The following is a 20,287-nucleotide window of genomic DNA, read 5'->3' as shown; positions in this document are numbered from 1 at the left end:
TGCGGAGAGTTTTGAAGTTCCAAAGCTCTTCCTGCATCAGATTCTCAGCCTGTTTATTTCAGCATTTGTGTTTAGTCCTGCAGGGATCCGCCCAGATAGGTGGGGCCAGGGGTGGGGTGAGTTGTGAGAGGTGTCCCAGAGCAATGGTGGCGACCACCACCATAGCCGGTCCTGCTTTCACAGCTCCCTCCCCTTTGCCAGAACTAGTTGGGCTGCAAATCTGTGTCTGCGGTCCACAGTTCGCAGAACAGCAAATATTCTGTTCTTTTGATGTGACACTGCTAGTGTTCCGCTTCTAGCACTGGGCAGGTGGGCGTGGGGCAAGCTGTTGGAGGGTAGGGATGGACGGCTATTCTCAGTGACTAAGGCTTCCATTCTCTGCTCAGCAGTGAGGGCTTAAACCACTGTTTTCAGCCTTCTTCCGTCAGTCTTTTTTCCGAGGTCTCTGCCATGAGCGTTGGGTTCAGCCATTTTATATTTTGTCCCCTCAGCCCTGTGGGCCATAAACGGAGACCTAGCAGTCCGAGTTCTTCCCTGTCCTGCAGCTGCGGTAGTTCCGGAATGCACCAAGCTCGGCGCACTGAGCTAGGTCTGCGTCCTGTGCCCTCGCGGCTCCGTCTCCACACTTCTCCCTTCCCTCCTCCCCCACTCATACGTTTTGCCCACCTTTAGGTGAATTCAGTAGTGGGCCTCTTTGTCTTGCCTGTCTGCTGTACAGGGAGTCCTTTGTGGAGTTATAGTTGTTTGATTAGTTGTAAATTCCAGGGGAGATTTACAGAGGCTCACCTCACGCCGCCATTTTGATGACGTCTAAGTGAGACTCCAGAATATCTTATTGTACTATGCTCACCCTTCTTTTGCTTGTGTTGATGTGAAATGAGATGACACAATGCCTATGTGATGAGATGAAGTGACGTGAATGACATAGGCATTGTGATGTGTCATTATGCTACTATTGACCTTCTGACCACATGTCAGAAGGAAAATCAACTGTTTTGGGTGATCCTAGACTATTGTGTCATGATTATGTTGATGGTTGGATGTCAAAAGCAGATGACATCAATGGTTAGGGATCCTTAATAGTTGAACGTTGCTTGGCCAAAGCCTTTTGGATAAACATTGTAATTGGAAGTTGTCATCTCTTTCTTAAAGGAAGCCTTTTACGCCTTGTCTTTGGCATATCTGAATTTCCAGAATCACTACTCTTGCACTTTGGAGTCACTATTAAGTAAAATAAGTGTTACTCAAACATAAGCAGTGCAATACTACATTGTCTGTCTGATAACAAACATGGTCATGGGTAGCATATACAGCATGAATACACTGGAAAAAGGGATGATATATGTCCCAAGAGGGACACAGTGGGACAGTGCAAGATTTCATCTCCCTACTCAGAACTGCATGAAATTTAAAACTTAAATTGTTTATTTCTGGAATTTTCCACTTAATACTTTGGACCACAATTGACCATGGTAACTGAAACCATGGAAAGCAAAACCACAAGTAAGGGAGGACTACTATACTGTAGCTTTATTGTAAGTCTTAAAATCAGGTAGGGAGTTTCCTTCAAAATTGTTCTTATGTTGCAAATTATTTTAGCCATTCTAGTTCCTTTGCCCTTCCATATTAATTTTAGAATCAGGTTGTCTATATCTTCAAGGAATCCTGGTGAGATTTTTGATTGGTACTGTGTTACAATTGTAGATCAATTTGCAGAGAATGAGCATATTGGCTATGTTGAGTCTTCCAATCCATAAACACAGTATGTCTTTCTTTTTACTTAGTTCTTTGATTTCTTTAAGCAGCATTTTGTAGTTTCAGCATATACATCCTATACAGGTTTTGTTAGTATTATACCTAAGTATTCTATCTTATTAGAGCTATTTTAAATATTTACTTTTTATTTTGGTTTTGAATTGTTCATTACTTGTTGACAGTAATGATTGTCTTTTGTGTTGATATTGTATCCTGTGAGCTTGATAAACTCATTTACTAGTTATAGAAGGATTTTTGTAGATTTCCTGGGATTTTGTACATAGACAATCATGTTGTCTGTGAACAGAAACCGTTTCATTTATTTCCTTACAATCTGTATGCCTTGTATTTCATTTTTCTTTCTTTCTTTTTTTTTTTTTTTTTGTTGTTGTTGTTGTTTTGCCTTATAGTATTGATTAGGAGTTCCAGTACTATGTTGAATAGGAGTGGTGAGAGTGGACATTCTTGCCTTGTTCCTGATATTAGGAAAGCGTTCAGTCTATCAACATAAAGTACAATGTTAGCTGTAGGAGTTTTTTCTTTTTGTAGATATCCTTTATCTGGTTGAAGAAGTTCCCTTATATTCTTAGTTTGCTGAGAGTTTTCATCAGAAATGGATGTTGTATTTTGTTGAAAGTTTTTTTTCACTTTTTTGATACTTTTTTTACACTGATTAATTTTCATATATTGACCCAGCTTTGCATTTCTGGGTTAAAACATGCAATAGAAAATGTTCACGATATAACTTACATTTATAAAGAACTATATCATCAATATTTTTTTCAGTATGATATAAACTATCTTTAAAATGTTAGCAGGGAAGGAAGTATAACAAAATATTAACAATGGTTATATCGTGGATTGATTTTAACTTTAATTTTGTTCTTTGCTCTTTTCTGACTTCTCCAAATTTTCCATAATAAATATATAGCACTTAAAAAAAAAACATGCTTGGTTGTGGTGTATTATTACAGTACCCCTCTCCCCCATCATCTGCAGTTTCACTTTCTGTGGTTTCAGTTACCCAATTGAAAGTATTAAATGGAAAATCCAGAAATAAACAATTTATAAGTTTAAAATGTATGTTGTTCTGAGTAACGTGATGAAATCTCACACCATCCCACTCCATCCCACCTGACACATGAATCATCCATTTTTCCAGTGTATCCATGCTATGTACACTACCCACCTGTTAGTCATTTAGTAGGTGTCTCAGTTATCAGATCAACTTATGTGATATTACAGTGCTTGTGTTCAAGTAACCCTTATTTTACTTAATAATGGCCCCAAATTGCAAGAGTAGTGATACTGGCAATTTGGATATGCCACAGTGAAGCTGTAAACTGTTCCCTTTTGGTGAAAAGGTGAAAGTCTTCAACCTAATAAGGAAAGAAAAATGCATACTGAGGTTGATGAGATCGATGGTAAGAACAAATCTTCTATCCATGAAATTGTGAAGGAGGAAAAAGAAATGTGTCCTACTTTTTCTGCCTCACCTCAAACTGCAAAAGTTACAGCCACAGTGTGTGACAAGTGCTTAGTTAAGATTGAAAAGGCAGTAAATTTTTAAGTGGGAGACATGGACAGAAAATGTGCTCTGATTGATGGCAATATGTTCTGCCAGAAAGTATTGAGCTTATATGAAGACTTCAGAAAGGGATCTCCTGAAATGAGTGAAACCAAGGCATTTACTGCAAGTAGGGGATGATTACACAAATTCAGGAATAGGTTTGCCCTGAAATATATAAAACATACTCAGGAAAGAGAGAGACAGAGAGACAGAGACAGACAGAGACAGAGAGAGAGACCACATTCACATAACTTTTATTACAGTACATTGTTACAATTATCCTAATTTATTATTGGTTATTTTTGTTAATCTGTTACTGTGCCTAATTTATAAATTAAACTTTATCATATGTATGCATGTATAGGGAAAAAACAGTATATATAGGATTTGGTACTATCTGTGGTTCCAGACATCCAATGGGGGGTCTTGGAATGTATCCCCATGGATAACAGGGACTACTATATTGATTTTTATATATGGCCAAATTTTATTTGCCAATTTTTTGAGGATTTTCATGTCTATGTTCATGAGAGACATTGGTTTATATATTTCTCTCTTTTTTTGTACTTTTAAAACTAGTTTTGGTGTCAAGGTAATGCACGCCTCAAAAATAAGTTGTGTTTTTTTTCTGTTTTCTAGTTTCCTGAATATATAGAATTTACAGTCTATATTTGTGCAATGAGATTTTTAATTCAAAATATATTTGACTGTCTATTAATTGATGTGTTTACATTATTTACCTTTAGTGTAATTATTGGTGTGTTTAGATTTAGATGTACTGTTTTCTTATGTGTTTTCTATTGTCTCCCTTTTTTATTCATTTCCCCCTTTTTCCTGCCTTCTTTTGGTTTATTTGAATAGTTTTTAGTATTTCATTGTACTTTATCTATTGTGATTTCTACTGTTTGTCATGGCATAATTTTTAGTAGTTTCTCTAGGGATTGCAAAACATACACTTAACTTTTCAGTCTGTATAGAATAAATCTGTTACTACTTCAATATGAATGTATAAACTTTACTACCATATATGTCACTTTATACTTCTCCCTTCATGCCATATATATATATATATATATATATATATATATATATATATATATATATATCTTGTTTATTACATCTGTGTGCATTGAGGATCCCATTGTACAGTGTCATATAATGTTATATATTGTTTGCTTTCTAGCATCCAACATGTTTTAAAGGACTAAAAAATGCAAAAAAAACCTGTTATATTTATCCAGCTATTTACCATTTCTGTTGCACTTCCTTCATTTCCCCATGTTCTTAGCTTCCTCTGGTATAATTTCTTTTCTATCTAAAGAAATGCTTTCAGCATTATTTAGTGAAGGTTTGCTAGCTATGGATTCTTAGTTTTCCTTCACTGAGAAAGGTTTTTATTTCAACTTCTTGAATAATGGGTATTTTAGCTGGATATAGAATTCTAAGTTAGCAACTCTTTTCTTTCACTACTTTAAAAATGTTGTGCCACTTTACTAGGGCCTCTACGGTTTGTGCTAAAAAATCTGCAGTCATTTGAATCATTATTGTTCCCTTATAGGTAATGTGTCATTTTTCTCCAAATTACCTTCAAAGTTTTTCCTTTTCCTTCATTTTTAGCAATTTGATTATTTTGTGTCTAGATGGGATTTCATGGTTTTATCCTATTTAGGATTTGCTCAGCCTCTTGAATCACTGGGTTTATGATTATAATCAACTTGGGAAACTTTCAGTCATAATTTTCTCAAATACTTTTTTAGGCCCTCCTCTTTCTTGTCTCCATCTGGAACTCTAATAACATTTTTTTGGATACACAGGTCCCATATATTCTTAGTTTCTCTGTTCTTTTCAATATTTTGTTTCTCTGTTGTTTATATTGGATGATTTCTATTGATGGATTTTTGAGTTTATTGACTCTTTTCTCTATCATTTCTATTCTGCCATTTAGTGAGGGATTTTTGTTGTAGCTATTATAGTTTTCAGTTTTAAAATTTTTACTTGATTCTTGCTTGTATCTTTTATTTGTTTGTTGAATTATTCCATTTTAATATCTTTTTTAAGATTGTTTGTGATTGCTCATTCAGCATTTTTATAATAGATAATTTAAGAACATTCCAACATCTGTGTCATTTCATCATTCAGATCTGTTGATGGTCTTTTTCTATGTGAGTTGAGGTTTCATAGTTATTTGTATGTTGGCTGATTTTGGTTTGTATCTTGGACATTGTGAATATTGTTTGAGACCCAAAATCTTGTTTATATCCTATGGAGTTTGATATTGTTCTGTATTGTGGTTCCAACATCGGTTCAGTTTTCAAAACTTTTGTGGTGCTATTTAGATCAGTCCTGTGTGTGCACCACCTAGTGGTTAAGTCTGGGATTTGGGTGGAAGTTTACTCACAAAATTTCCAAATCTTTGGCATATTAAGTAGAATCAGATCAAAGCACTCACAGGTCAGAAGTGAACCCAGAGGCTCAAAATAATTTCATGCAGTTGCTTTTCTAAACTGTTCCCTCTTATTTTTTCCGTACTTTCCTGTTCCCTGGGTTCCCATTTTCTGTCCTCTGTTTAGAAACTACCCACTGTCTTGGTTGTACCATTTCCATGAAAAAGTTACAGGAGGAGAGAGAGAGGAAAAAATAATATGAAGTTTAGTTTTGCCTCCTTGAGGCCATGGCTCCACCACAGAAAGGACCTCATTCCTTAGAGTTTTTATTTCTAAAGTTTCACAATATAAAATTAATATAATATAATAAATATAACATAATATAACATAACATAACAACATAATATAATATAATATAACATAATATAATATAGCATAATGTAATGTAATATAATATAATATAATATAATATAATATAATATAATATAATATAATATAATAATAAAGATTCACTCTTGTTTCTGGGCTGCCTTTGCTGTCACTACATCCATTATGGGACCAAAGAAGAAGTAGAGTAAATAAAAACCTGAGAGATTTCCCATATTGTTTCTGAACTTCAGAAGTTCTCTTTTCTACTCCTCAGGCCAGAACATCAAGGCTTCTCCTGTGTTTCACTCTGCTAAACAGTGCTCACTGCTGGGTTCTGTGTCATGTTCAATTCAGGCTCAGGATGCTGGAGGGAAAATATGTTGAACTCACAACTCTTTAGGTGGTATTTCAAACTCTGGTGTTCTTCCCTGATTCACCCGCCTATATTTACTTTTCAGTTTTCAAAAAAAGTATCTATGCATCCTATCAAAGTTATATATTTGAGTTAATGAGAAATAAAAGAAGGTCCCAGAACTGGACCCAGCTGTGTGTGTGTTGTAGACAGCATATAGTTGGGTGTTGCTTTTTTCTTTATCCAATCTGACAATCTCTGTCTTTTAGTTGGTGTGTTTAGAACAACTCACATTTAAAGTGATTATTGACATAATTGGATTAAAATCTACCATCCTGCTGTTTTCTATTCATTGCATTTGTTCTTTGTTTCCTTTTTTTCTCTCTCTCTCTCCTTTTTTTTTTTTTTGCCTTTTCTCATTTTGTTTGATCCCATTTTATCTGCGATGTTTACTTATCATTTATATGTCTTTTTTCAAGTTTTCAATGGTTCCCCAAGGCTTTAAATATACATTTTAAAATCATTTGGGTTTACCTTCAAATAACATGATATTGCTTCACAGGTAGTGCAGGTACCTTAGAATATTCCCAATTTCTTCCTCCATTTCCTTGTGTCATTGTTGTATTCATTTCATTTTTACATATGCTATAAGCACCCAATACAGTTATTATTGTTGCTTTAAACAGTCAGTTATCTTTTAGAACAACCAAGAATATGAAAAATAAAAATATATATTTGCTTTTATTCCTTTTCCAGGGCTCTTCCTTTAATTATGTAGATACAATTTTCTGACCCATGCCTCAATAATGTCCTCTGTCCCTTGTGCCTCAATAATGTCCTTTAATATTTCTTATAAGGCAGGTCTGCTGGTGATGAATTTCCTGTGTTTTTTTGTTGTTGTTGTTTGGTCGGTTGTTTTGTTTGTTTGTTTGTTTGTTTGTTTTTCTTTCTTTCTTTTTTTGGGGGGTCAGAAAAAAGTCTTTATTTTGACTTCATTTTTGCAAGGCATTATTGCTGAATTTTGAATTCTGGATTGGCAGGGGTTCTTTGTTTTATTTTTTATTTATTTTTTCTTTCAATACTTTAAAGGTTTCATTCCAATGTATTTTTGCTTATGTGGCTTCTGACAAGAAGTCTAGTGTAATTCTTCTTATTATTCCTCTGCAGGTAAGATGTTCCCCCACCCCACTCCTTTTTCCTGGCTGGCCTAAATATATTTTTTCTGCCTGATTTTCTGCAGTTTGAATTTGATATGCCTGAGTGTGATGTGGTTCTTTTTAAAATTTTAGTTACCCTGCTTGGTTTTCTCTGAGATACTTCAATCTCTGGTTTGGTATCAATTACTAATTTTGGAAGATTTTGGCAATTATTTCTTCAAATATTTCTTCTTCCACATTTGCCTTGTTATGTTCTTCTTTTAAAAATTAGTTTCAGATGTACAAAACCATGTAATAGTTAGACATTTATCATTTATATTCCTCACACAGTGATAACCCCCCCGCCCCCAATCTACTATCCCTCTGACATCACATACAGCCACTACATTTCCACTCTCTAGTCCTTATGCTGTACTCCACTTCTTGTAAAAAAAAAAAAAAAAAAAAAAAAAAATATATATATATATATATATATATATATATATATATATATATATAATTATAGTTGACATTCATTATTGTTCAACTTCAGCTTCAGGTGTACAGTGCAGTGATCAGGCATCTACATCATCCCTGAGGTGGTCTCCCTAATTGAGACAAGTGTCCATCGGATACCCTACAAAATCTTTACAACATTATTGATTACATTCCCCAAATTGACTTTCGTATCCCTGTGGCAATTTTGTGGTTACAGATTGTGCTTTCTAATCCCCTCACCTCCCCCCTTATGCCCACCCCCCGTCCCATCTAGCAACCCTCAGTTTTTCTTCTATGTCTCTGAAACTGTTTCTGATTAGTTTGTTCATTTATTCTTTTCTTTAGATTCCACATACAAGTGAGATCCTATGGTATTTGTCTTTCTCTGTCTGACTTATTTCACTTAGCACAATGTTCTCTAGGTCCATCCATGTTGTTGCAAATGGTAAGATTTCATTCTTCTTTATGGCTGCATAATACTCCATTGTATAAATATACCACAATTTCTTAATCCAGTACTCTACCGGTGGGCATTTCGGTTGTTTGTTGCAATAAACATAGGGGTGCATAAATTTTTTTGAATTAGAGTTTTGGATTTCTCCAGATAGATACCTAGCAATGGAATTGCTGGGTCATAAAGTAGTTCCACTTTCAGTTTTTTGAGATACCTCCATACTATTAAAGGGGTTAATATCCAAAATTTATAAATAAAAAAAAACAAAAAAAAACCAAAACACACAACTCACTCAACTCAACTCCAGAAAAACAAACAACCCAATTAAAAAATGGGCAGGGGACATGAAGAGTCGTTTTTCTAAAGAGGACATACAGATGGCAAACAGACATATGAAAAAAATGCTGAACCTCACTAATCATTAGAGAAATGCAAATAAAAACACAATGCAAAAAATAAAAACAGAAATGCAAATAAAAACCACAATGAGATACCACCTCACCCCAGTCAAAATGGCTATCATCAATAAATCAACAAACAACAAGTGCTGGCGAGGATGTGGAGAAAAGGGAAACCTTGTGCACTGTTGGTGGGATTGCAGATTGGTGCAGCCACTATGGAAAACACCTTGTGATATTCTAATTACACATATGTTACACTGTTTAAGAGTATCCCCGAGTTCTTGAATGTTTTGTTCTGTTTTTTTACTCTTTTTTCTCTCTGCATTTCAGTTTGTATAATTTCTATTGATCTATCTTCAAGTTTGCCAATTCCCCAGCTGTGTCAAGTTCTCTGATAAACACATTAAAGGCATTCTTCATATGTTACTGTGTTTTTTTCTTTGTATTTACATTTGATTCTTTCTTATATGTTCCATCCCCCTGCTGAAATTACCTATCTGATCTTGCATGTTGCCTACCTTTTCCAATAAAGCCTTTAACATAGTAATCATAGATATTTTAAATTCCCTGTCTGATAATTCCAAAGTGTGTCTCATAACTGAGTCTGGTCCTGGTGATTTGTGTGTCTCTTCAGACTGTGTTTTCTTCTTGCCTTGATTCTTCCCTTTGTGCTTCTCTCTGGAGACAGTTTATTTCTTGCATCCTTTAAAGATATAGTCCATTATGTTTTACTCAGTTTTTTTTTCTTTTTTCTTTTTTTAGCCTGGTAGTGGGGTGTAGGAGACAAAGGGCAGTTTATGCTATTTTAATTAAGCATCAGTCTTAGGAAGGCTTACCGTGAGTCTTAGAGGTGTAACCTTCCCAAGTGTTCCTGCCCCTCCTCTAAATATAACGATGAGCCTAGCACATATTCCTGCTCCTCTTGGATTAGAGCATTTTTTCCATTTTTCTTCTCCAGCTGTATTGAATTTCCACCAGTGCCCTCAGTTCCTGTTTCCCTTCTTTCTGCAGATTAAGGCTTATTTTCCTGAAAGGAGATAGAGAAGTTTGGTGTGGGCAGTTTCAGTGGTGTTGGCTACTCCTCTCTGCCAGCTTTAGTGAATTTCCACCAGTGCTCTCAAGCTACAATTGTATTGTCTTTCCCCATGATGACTAAGGCTTTTGTTCCACAGGGTATATAGGAAGAATGGTATGGGAACACTTTCAGCAATGGCTGCTGTTATGTTTCCTTTCCCAGGATAACCTCAGGATATCTTTCTCAGGATTCTTTTCAGTCTTTCCTCTCAGTACTTGATAAAATTCCTAGAGGAAAAGTATGCAAGAGGATATAAAACTACATACGTCTGCAGCCCCCAGGGTCTTCACATTCTCACACTAGCCCACAACCAACCCTTAACAATACATTAACCATTTTTAGCTGAATTTTCTTAGGAGTTTATATATTGTTCAGTACTATCTGCAAAAGATAAATATCTGGGCCCTGTTGCTCCCTGTAGATGGCTGTACAGATTTTGGGTTAGCTGTTTGCCCTGCAATCTCAGTTTTCTGGTGAATTAAAAAAAAAGTCAATTTGCAATTTTACAGGGTTTTTTCTTGTTATAATGGTGGTAGAGATGATCCTTCCAATTCTGCATCCCTCAGCTGGTACCAGAAGATCATGTGATCATAGAGATAAACTTTTGAGGCTCTGTTTGTTTTCCAGCATCCATACCCCAGTTTACGAACTCCCCCACAATGGTGATTATGGTGGGTTTACCAGCTCGAGGAAAGACTTACATCTCTACGAAGCTCACCCGGTATCTCAACTGGATAGGAACACCAACTAAAGGTATGTCTCTGAAACCTTTTGTTCTACAGCCCCCTACAGGCCACTGGCTGAAAACAGAATAAGGTAGCAGGCCTCAGAAGGGACAAAGCCCTCAGTACCAGGAATATCGCAATTATTACCGGTATTAGGACTATAATTACTACTATTACTGCTACTGTTATTACCACTACCACTACACTCTTACAAATTTTAAAATTTCCTGAGCACATACTCTGCGCAATCCCATGCTAGGTGCTAGGCAGAAAAACTACTAACATTAAATCTCTTTCCTCAAGAAATTCCATTTTTGCAATACTTCACAACAGCCCTATGAGTAACATTATTTTTATTACTGTTTATATTATTATCACAACAATATTACTACTTTTATTAGCCTTACCATTTCTTCACAACCTTAAGGTTTTCTTCAAACCTTTGGAGCATGTGGAATCAAGCGTGTTGAAGCTGCAGCCCTGAGGCCCCCAAAGAGTCTTCACTAAACCTGGACACCTTAGCTCACCTTGTCCTTTTGAGTCCAGAAGGCGTCAGCTCTCTCCAAGCCTCTCCTTAGGTCTGCGCCTGTCAGCTAACCCCTCCCCAGCTGGAGGTGGTCCTGCCCCTTTCCACCTCTGGAGAGGTCTCCTTCCCTGCCTGTCAACCTCCCCACCCCCACTTCCATCTTTCCATGCTCCTCAACGTGGTCTCCTTTCTGTTTACTACCCCTTATTCAGCAATCACTCTCTCCTATTCTCAGTTGATTTCTCTATCCCTTGCCCTGTATCCCCATTCCTATTTGATTCCTCTGTTCCCGCTCAGAGAAACACGCTGCTCTGAGCCCCCGCACTAACGCTTGCTACATCCCCCTCTATACCAACACTAATTACATAGTGAGTTGCTGTAGCGTGTGGGGGTGTCTGTCTCCCCAGGAGTGGCTCAGGGAGGCAGGGACCTAGGTCATATTGATTTCTGTCTCACAAGTATGACAAGATGAAAGCTAAGCACTAAAAGATAGGGTGCCCCCACATCATATGCAAGTCAGAATAAAAACAGTAAATGTAAGAAAGTCTACCAAAGGTTTTTGTTTATTCCCTGATGATTATATTGATGCTTTTAAAGAACATCAACATAGCTGAAAATTTTTATTGCTGACGTGTTCCTCCTTTAGTTGTGCACTAAGCAAGTACTTAGCCCCTCTCTCTCTGTGTCTGTCTCTCTCTCTTTCTCTCTCTCCCTCCCTCTCTCTCAATGGAGCACTGCTCCCCAGTACAGAAAACAGGTCTCTTTGGGCGCTCATTTATTCACTCAATCATTAAATATTTGTGAGCACACAGCTGTGCCAAGGCTCTTGTTGGACGCTGGGCAAAGACAAGTAAGAGAGGATGCCTGTCCTCAAAGAATTCATATTTATTCTTAAGTTCTAAAACAATCGTGAAGGAAGAACTAATACTATCATCATTTCACCGTTGATGAAATTAATGTCCGGGAAGTTGAAGTGCCTTGTCTAAAGGCACATGGCCAGTAAGTGACAGAAGCAGGATATGAACCCACGTCTGGTTGATTCCAAAGCCTGACACTCACTGTGCTAGGGCTGGTACTTGGTCTACTGAAGGGAAGAGAAAAGAATCCCATATTGGCCCTGTACTTTTCTTTTCTCCTCTCTCTTCCTCTCCTTTCTCTTGCCCGTCCTAACACCCTTATCTATCTGCCCCCTTGCCTCCCTCTGTCCAAGTCTTCTCTCTCTCTCTATTTCTTCTTTCCATTCATGTACTTTGTCTTTCTCTAATGCACTGGTGAAAAGTTTCCCAATGGTTTCAAATGTGCCCAAACCCATGCTAAGCATTGGAGATGCAAAAATGGATGAGATTCAAACCCTGTGCTTGAAGAGGTCTTCATTTAACTGGCATGCATAAGAATACTTCATGTCACCTAGGAATCCCAGAGCAGGGTACTGAGGGAGCTCACAGAGGAAACCACCAACAGGAAGGCACTGGAAACTTCCAGAAAGGGTATATTTGATCTGGGTCCTGTGGGAGGAGGAGGACATTTGCAGAAAAGAAGGGGAAAAGAAAGAGTTCTCCTGGAGGACTTTGGGCTCTGAGGGGCTCCTCTTGAGAGTAGGGGCACATGGCCCATTGGCGGATGGGTCTGTGCCCTAATGTGCCTGCTTCCCATCTGCTTCACTCCACTCCATTCTCACGGAGGCCCTCACAACCATATTTCAAAGCACAAAGCTAGCCATACCTACAGCCTCCAAGGGTCCTCTTGGCCTGCAGGCTTAAATCCAAGCTCCTTAGCCTGTCATTCAAGGCCCTCCACGATAGGCCCCTGCCAGCTCTCAGGCCTCAGTCACAGTGAATGACTCTCCATCCCCCAAACACTTCTGCTTTCTACCAATGCCGTACCTTTGCTCAAGCTGTTCCTCCTCCTGGAATGTCTTTGTTCCCCACTCCAAACCCCCCCCCCATGCCTGCCTATAAAAGGCCTGCCCTCCTGAAAGGACTGGTTTGAAGGCTGCTTTCTCCAAGAAACCTTCTCAGATCACCCGAAGATAATTAGTCTTTTATTTCCCCCTTAGTCTTTTGCATGGCTCCGTCAGAACACTTAAACTGGGTGAGTGCTCTCTGTTTGCTGGTTTATTCTCTGTCCTACCTGCTGGATTCTGAGCTCTTTGATGCCCCCATCACATAGGTTTGGTTCATCTCTGTGACCTCAGAACTCATGTCCTGCTTCATAGAGTAACCATCAGAAAGTATTTATTGGATGAATGAATAAAATATTATATTACCTCTTTGCCCATTATCCTCTTTCCTTTCCTTCCCTCCTCTCTGGTTTTTCACCATTACAAATGAGAAAGTGCGGCCTAGAGAGGACATAAATTTAGATTTTCTGTCATAATACAGAAAGATGTAATAATATTGGACTAAGATTCAGGAAACCCAGTCTAGTTCTGACTCAGTGTTTGACTTTCGGTGATTGATTTTACTCCCTGGATCTCAATTTCTTTATCTTTTCAATGGAGTAGGGCATGAAAACTATTAGAGTTTATGACAAAATAGAATAGTGGAAAGATCACTGGCTTTGGAGCCAAACAGACCTGGGTTTGAATCCCAGCTCCCCACTAATTAACTGAAAGTTATTAACTCTGAACTCCAGTTTCCTCATTTGTAAAACGGGAATTGTGATTCCTACTTTATAGGGTTGTGAATAATAAATGAGCTGATAACCATAATTTGAAACTTTATAAGAAATACCATATAGTTAAAAATTATACCTTTTACCTCTAAAATCCCTCCCACCAAAGACTTTTTTTTTTGCCACTGCAACCTTCCCAACCTCTTCACCAGTGTTCCGTGCTTTCAGTGTTTAATTTAGGCCAGTATCGACGAGAGGCAGTTAGCTACAAGAACTATGAATTCTTTCTTCCAGACAACATGGAGGCCCTACTTATAAGGAAGTAAGTACGTGATATTTTTGGACCTGTACTGCCCACTGCCTAAGGGAGGGCTTTGTTCAGGTGATGGAGGAGTGGGACAGAGCCACTTGGGTTAGCAAGGAGGCCCTCTTCACTCTCAAAGGGTGGTCTGGACAGTCCTTCTGCCATTTTACTCAAAGCCTATTTCTGGTCATAGTAATTCCTTGCTTTAAGAACTTTAAACAGTCTCCTACACCTGACAGGAAAGAATGGAAACTTCTCAGTCTAGTATTTGAGAAAAGAGTCGCAATAGCTTGGCCCACTCCAGTCTCTGCAGTCTCATCTGTTCAACCTCGAGGTCTCTCTTCTCTACAAGACTCTGAGCACTTCCAGAACAGAGCCTGTGTCTCATTTATTGATCCATGCCCTCATAATAAAGCTCTGCAAAGAGTAAAAACTAAATAGATTTCTGCCGAAATCATAAATACGTTGCCAACGTCTTACCTGTGCTTGCACTGTTACCCATCACAGGAATGCCTTCTACTTCATAAACCATATACTCAGGCTCTAACTGAGTTCAAAAGCCAGTTCAGCTTTGGCTTTATTAGCTCAAGAGTTGGAGCCTTTAATATTATGGCTTCTGTCATTATTCAGGTTTTCCTGGGTATGCCACTTTATACTTGCCCCTAAAATGTACACAAAACCATTTTCAGCTGTGTGACCTCTCTGTGCTTGTCATGTACCTAGAACATAGGACACCCCATGTAGATCTTCAATAGGACATCTGAGAGATGGTGCAAAAGATAATAAAGAAAAATAGAGAGGAACCCATCTTGGGGATAGGTCTTGTCTCTGTTTCTTTCTCCATCTTTTTCAGGCAGTGTGCCCTGGCAGCCCTGAAGGATGTTCATGACTATCTCAGCCGTGAGGAAGGTCATGTTGCGGTAAAGAAATTTGCATTTTTCCCTAAGGTTTCTGCTGGTGTGGGGACAGGTGATATGTATTGAGCATTTATTATGTTCCACACATTATTCTAAGTACTTCACACATATTAATTTAATTTCACCTTCCCCCACGAGATAGATATTGTTATTATACCCCAATTTATATCCCAGAAGAATGGTACACAGAGAGATTAAATAATTCCCCCAAATGGTACAATATGTATGTGGCAAGCTACAGCTGAAATCTAGGCTGTGTAACTCCAGAATCTACACTCTTAACCACTATACATACCACTCCATCCCCAAGAATTCAGTAGAACTACACTGGAATTTAAAACTGCAGTACAAACATTTTTTAGTTCTAAGATTTACCTAATCATTTTAGTCAATTTAATCTCATAGACCCTTGAGGTAGGATTTGCAAATTCTAAAAGGGGAAAAGATCCTCAAATATACCAATTGTCCCATCTAAGGTGTTTAGGTTAGGGAGTTGTTTCTTGTTCTTAAAGAGCTCCAAAGTGATAGGGAAGGAAGAAGCCTTGGAAGGAGGGAAGGAGTTGAGAAATTGGTTCTAGCTCTGCTCTGTCAGCAACTATCAGTGACCTTGGTTAAGACAATCCTTCCTCTAAGACTCAACTATTTCACCTGTAAAATGACCCTAATAAAAACTCACAATTTTCCTCTTGTGTTATTATTATACCTACAGAGTACGCTGCATTTTGGGGTAGACAGTAGGGCTCAATGAATGCTTGAGACATTGACACAAGCCAATTCTAAATCCTTCCTATTCTTCACCACCCTGTTCAAGTCCTATCCCCTCCTATCCCCTGGTAATACTCCACTTAGCTGACCACAGGGATGATCAAAGAGTAGGTGTTCTGTCAGCACCAGACTCACAGTATACCAATCTCATCTTCCTCTAGGTTTTTGATGCTACCAACACTACCAGAGAACGACGGTCACTGATTTTGCAGTTTGCTAAAGAACATGGTTACAAGGTACAGTAACACTCCTACTCTTCTTTAGAGCCTACTTATCCAGCACAAATCCCAGAGAAAGGCAAACCAGAGGACTCATAGATGCCAAATTAGCTACCACAGGCCCAACATTTTAATTTGGTTGAAATTGCTTTCCAGATCATGGTTAAAAGCAGCAAAACAGAACAGAACAGGAAAGGAGAGGTGCCACATAAGGTGCCACAAGATGATTGCTAAGTCTGACACTGTGGGGGTGGGGTAGGGATGAGGAAATAGAAGAGAGAATCACTACAAAAAGCATATGTAAGAACTGAAAAACAGTAAACACAACAAAGGAAGCCATCAACAAAATGAAAAGGCATCCTACTCAATTGGAAAACATATTCGCCAATGATACATCTGATAAGGGGTTAATATCCAAAACTTATTAAAAAAAAAACTTCATACAATTCAACACCAAAAACAACCAAACAAACAATCCAATTAACAAATGGGCAGAGGACCTGAATAGACATTTCCTCAAAGAGGACATACAGATGGCCAATAGACATATAAAAAAATGCTCAGCATCACTAATCATTAGAGAAATGTAAATAAAAACCACAACACGATATCACCTCACACCTGTCAGAATGGCTATCATCAGTAAATTAACAGACAACAGGTGTTGACAAGGATGTGGAGAAAAAAGAATCCTTGTGCTCTGTTGGTGGGACTGCAAATTTTTGCAGCCCCTATGGAAAACAGTATAGAGTTTCCTCAAAACATTAAAAGTACAATTACCTATGACCCGGCAGTTCCACTCCTGGGTATTTATCCAAAGAAATCCAAAACACTAATTCAAAAAGATACGTGCACCCCTATGTTCACTGTAGTGCTATTTACTTACAATAGCCAAGATATGGAAACAATCAAAATGTGCATCAATAGTTGACTGTATAAAGAAATTGTGTTACATTTATATAGTGGAATATTACTCTGCCATAAAAAAGAATGAAATCTTACCATTTGCAACAACATGGATGGATCTAGAGAGTATTATGCCAAGTGAAATTAGTCAGATATAGAAAGACAAATATCATATGCTCTCACTTATATGTGAAATCTAAAGAAGAAAATAAATGAACAAACAAAACAGGAAAAATCATAGATACAGAGAATAAACTGATGGTTACTATATGGGAGGGGAGTTGGGGGGCTGGGTGAGAAAGGTGAGGGGACTAAGAAGTATAAATTGGTTGTTACAAAATAGTCACAGGGATGTAAAGTACCACATGGGGAAATGTAGCCAATAATATTGTGAAAACTATGTATAGTATCAGAGGGGTACAAGACTTATTGGGGGGATCACTTCATAAATTATATAAACGTCTAGCACTATGCTGTAAACCTGAAACTAACATAAAATAATATTGAATATCAACTATAATTTAAAAATAGACATGACAATGTAAAGTACAGCATAGGGAATATAGTCAATAATATTGTATTAACTATTTACAGTGTCAAATGGGTAATAGACTTATTGCAATTATCACTTTGTGAGGTGTATAAATATCTAATCACAGTGTTGTTTTGTACACCTGAAACTAATAAAAAATAATAAGAAAAACAAATTCAGATGAAAAAAAAAATCTTGCCATTTGAGACAACATGAATGGACTTAGAGGGTATTATGCTAAGTGAAATAAGTCAGATAGAAAATGCCAAATACTGTATGATTTCAGTTATTTGTGGAATCTAAAAAAAAAAAAGAGTAAATAAAACAAAACAGAAACAGAACCATAGATACAGAGAATAAAGTGATGATTGCCAGAGGGGAAGGAGGAGAATGGGGCGATGGGTGTAAAAGGTGATAGGGAATTAGAAAAAGTTTCATTTGCAAAAAGAAAAAAAAGCACCACTGCTCTAGACAATACTTTTAGCTAAATTAATCAGGTAAATTGGCATCAGGAGAATTGACTTCAGATGAAAAGGTATAAGGTGAGCTAAATCCCCATCATCACTTTAGCATGCCACTTGCAAAAGGTTGTCCATCTCTCTTGGTGCATTACGTCCTTCTAAGAACCTAATTCATTTTGTAGACCATACTTATAGTGTCTCACTTTAAAAGAAGTGAAAACACAAAACAACAATCTGGAGCCATTAATTTAGAGCCAATCTGCCTCATAAAACTCAAAATCCTGAAAGCATTGTTGTCAGAAATTATGTATGAAATTATGTTGTCAGAGGTGCCTCTAGGGATGACTCAGAGCTACGTTTGGCTCCTATAAAACATAATTCTCTGCTGGAAATCTCTCTTCTATTTCTCTTATAGGTGTTTTTCATTGAGTCCATCTGTAATGACCCTGGCATCATTGCAGAAAACATCAGGGTAAGGAGCACCAGTTACCTTTCCTCCTTACTTTGCCGAGGCTTAGATTATGCCTGAAAATACCTCTATGAGATTAAAAGAGGTATTCTTCCCCAAGATTCTCCTCCCACTTCCTATAGGAAGCATTCACTGACTATTGTGGCCTACAGTGATCCTATGAATTTAAATGAAGCCAACATATATAGAGTCCCTATCATGCACCAGGCATGAAGCTTGACTCTCATTGATTATTCAGAACAGACCTGCATGTTAGGAATTATTTCAGTGTTGGAGAGAGGAAATTGAGGTCCCAAGAGGAGAAGTGACTTGTCAAGAGGATATAAAGCCAGGAAGAGGTAGAATTGGGAATGGATCTCAGCCTTGGCATCTGCCTCAAAAGCTCTGTATTATGTCTCACAATTCATTATCAGAGCTATCACTGTTCTTAGGTTTTAAGTATGTGGTCTAGATCACTTACCACATTTTATTGTTCCTTATTTAATCAAATTACTGGAGCTCAGGTACAGAAGAAACCTTAAAATTAATCTCCTTTAACCCTCCATCAGATACTGAAATCTCAGCTAAATGTTTGTCTAGATTTTCTCTTCATACCTGCAGCAACAGGAGGCTCATTGCCTTCATTAAATGCAGCCCAATCAAGGTGAACGCTTCCTCCTTGTAATTTCCACTCATTTGGTCCCATTTTTGCCTCTTGGGCCACAGAACATGTCCAATACCTCTCTTTCCTCTTCATCCATCCATAATATATCCATTCATTTATTGATTCGACAGCAAATGAATCCATACACCTGTGATGGACAATTTTGGGTATTAGAGACATAGAAATGGATAGAGGAGAGTCTTGCCCTTGAGCACACAGTCTAGAGAGAGAAACTTACTAGTTTATAGACACAGCTCTGTGAGATCAGTGCTAAGATGAAGGAACAAAGGAGGCTATGGGAACACAGTGTTGAGGATGTAATATGGCATGGGAAGGATAGGGTGTATCAGGAAAGGCTTCTCAGTGAAGGTAATAGCTGGCCTGAATCTTGGAGAATGCATAGGAATTTGGCAGGTGAACAATAGAAAATAAGGGAATAGCATATACTAAGTATGGCATCTCCGGAGATCTATAAGTAGCTTAAGTTGGCTAAAGCAAAGTGGGTGGAAAAATAGGGGAGCAATGGGAGATTAGAATGAAGAAATTATTTGGGGCCCAATCATGACAAGCCATGAGTCACCCGCTAAAATATTTCATACCTTGTCCTAAAAGATATGAGAAAATTGTTAAAGGCTTTAAGCAAGGGAATTCCATGGTCAGATGTGCATGTTAGAAATATCCTTATGGCTACTAGTATGGGGAATATATCAGAACCATCGAGATTCTAGACAGAGCAATCAGTCACAAAGCTATAGTGAGCATCCAGGCATGGGAAAATGAAGGCTGATTGGAGAGATATTTGGAAGATACAGTGGAGAAAATTTTGGTGTCTGCTGAGAGGTGGGGAATGATAGAAAGGGACTAGTATGACCCCCAGATTCCTTTTATGCTCAGCTAACTGAGTGGATGATAGTGCCATTCACTGAGATGGGGAATATGGGTGAAGAAGGTAGGTATTTGGGGAATTGGAGATGCCAGACCTCCAGAAATCTAAAGCCAGCATTCCATATCTCCCAGTAAATACTTGATACATGTAAGCCATTATGACCCTGGTCAAGCTCTCCTATTCTTCTTCAACTATTTATCACATTACAATTTCTAGACCTCTTATAAGTGTTCTTCTTAAACAGTGTGTGCTCTAGAACTGAATGTAATGTAACTACCTTGTTTGGCCAGACAGAGATAAATAATAAGGAATCACACCGTCCAGATTT

General features: G+C 37.8%; 1 protein-coding gene across 11 annotated transcripts in view; it reads left to right on the top strand.

Annotated features, from left to right (window-relative positions):
- Positions 1-20,287, top strand: part of PFKFB1 (6-phosphofructo-2-kinase/fructose-2,6-biphosphatase 1) — a 65,732-nt gene that overhangs the window by 16,694 nt on the left and 28,751 nt on the right. For all 11 annotated transcript variants that reach the window (XM_074324148.1, XM_074324147.1, XM_074324143.1 and 8 more), the window contains exons 2-6: positions 10,622-10,747; positions 14,087-14,180; positions 15,016-15,082; positions 16,006-16,080; positions 18,377-18,433. In XM_074324148.1, the coding sequence (XP_074180249.1) occupies positions 10,622-10,747; positions 14,087-14,180; positions 15,016-15,082; positions 16,006-16,080; positions 18,377-18,433 (419 nt within the window). The remainder of the gene's footprint in view (positions 1-10,621; positions 10,748-14,086; positions 14,181-15,015; positions 15,083-16,005; positions 16,081-18,376; positions 18,434-20,287) is intronic.

This window comes from Rhinolophus sinicus, chromosome X (genome assembly GCF_036562045.2).
Source record: "Rhinolophus sinicus isolate RSC01 chromosome X, ASM3656204v1, whole genome shotgun sequence".
NCBI classification, from domain to species: Eukaryota; Metazoa; Chordata; class Mammalia; order Chiroptera; family Rhinolophidae; genus Rhinolophus; species Rhinolophus sinicus.
The sequence above is the reverse complement of the archived record's forward strand: the minus strand, read 5'-3'. Positions and strand labels throughout refer to the sequence as shown.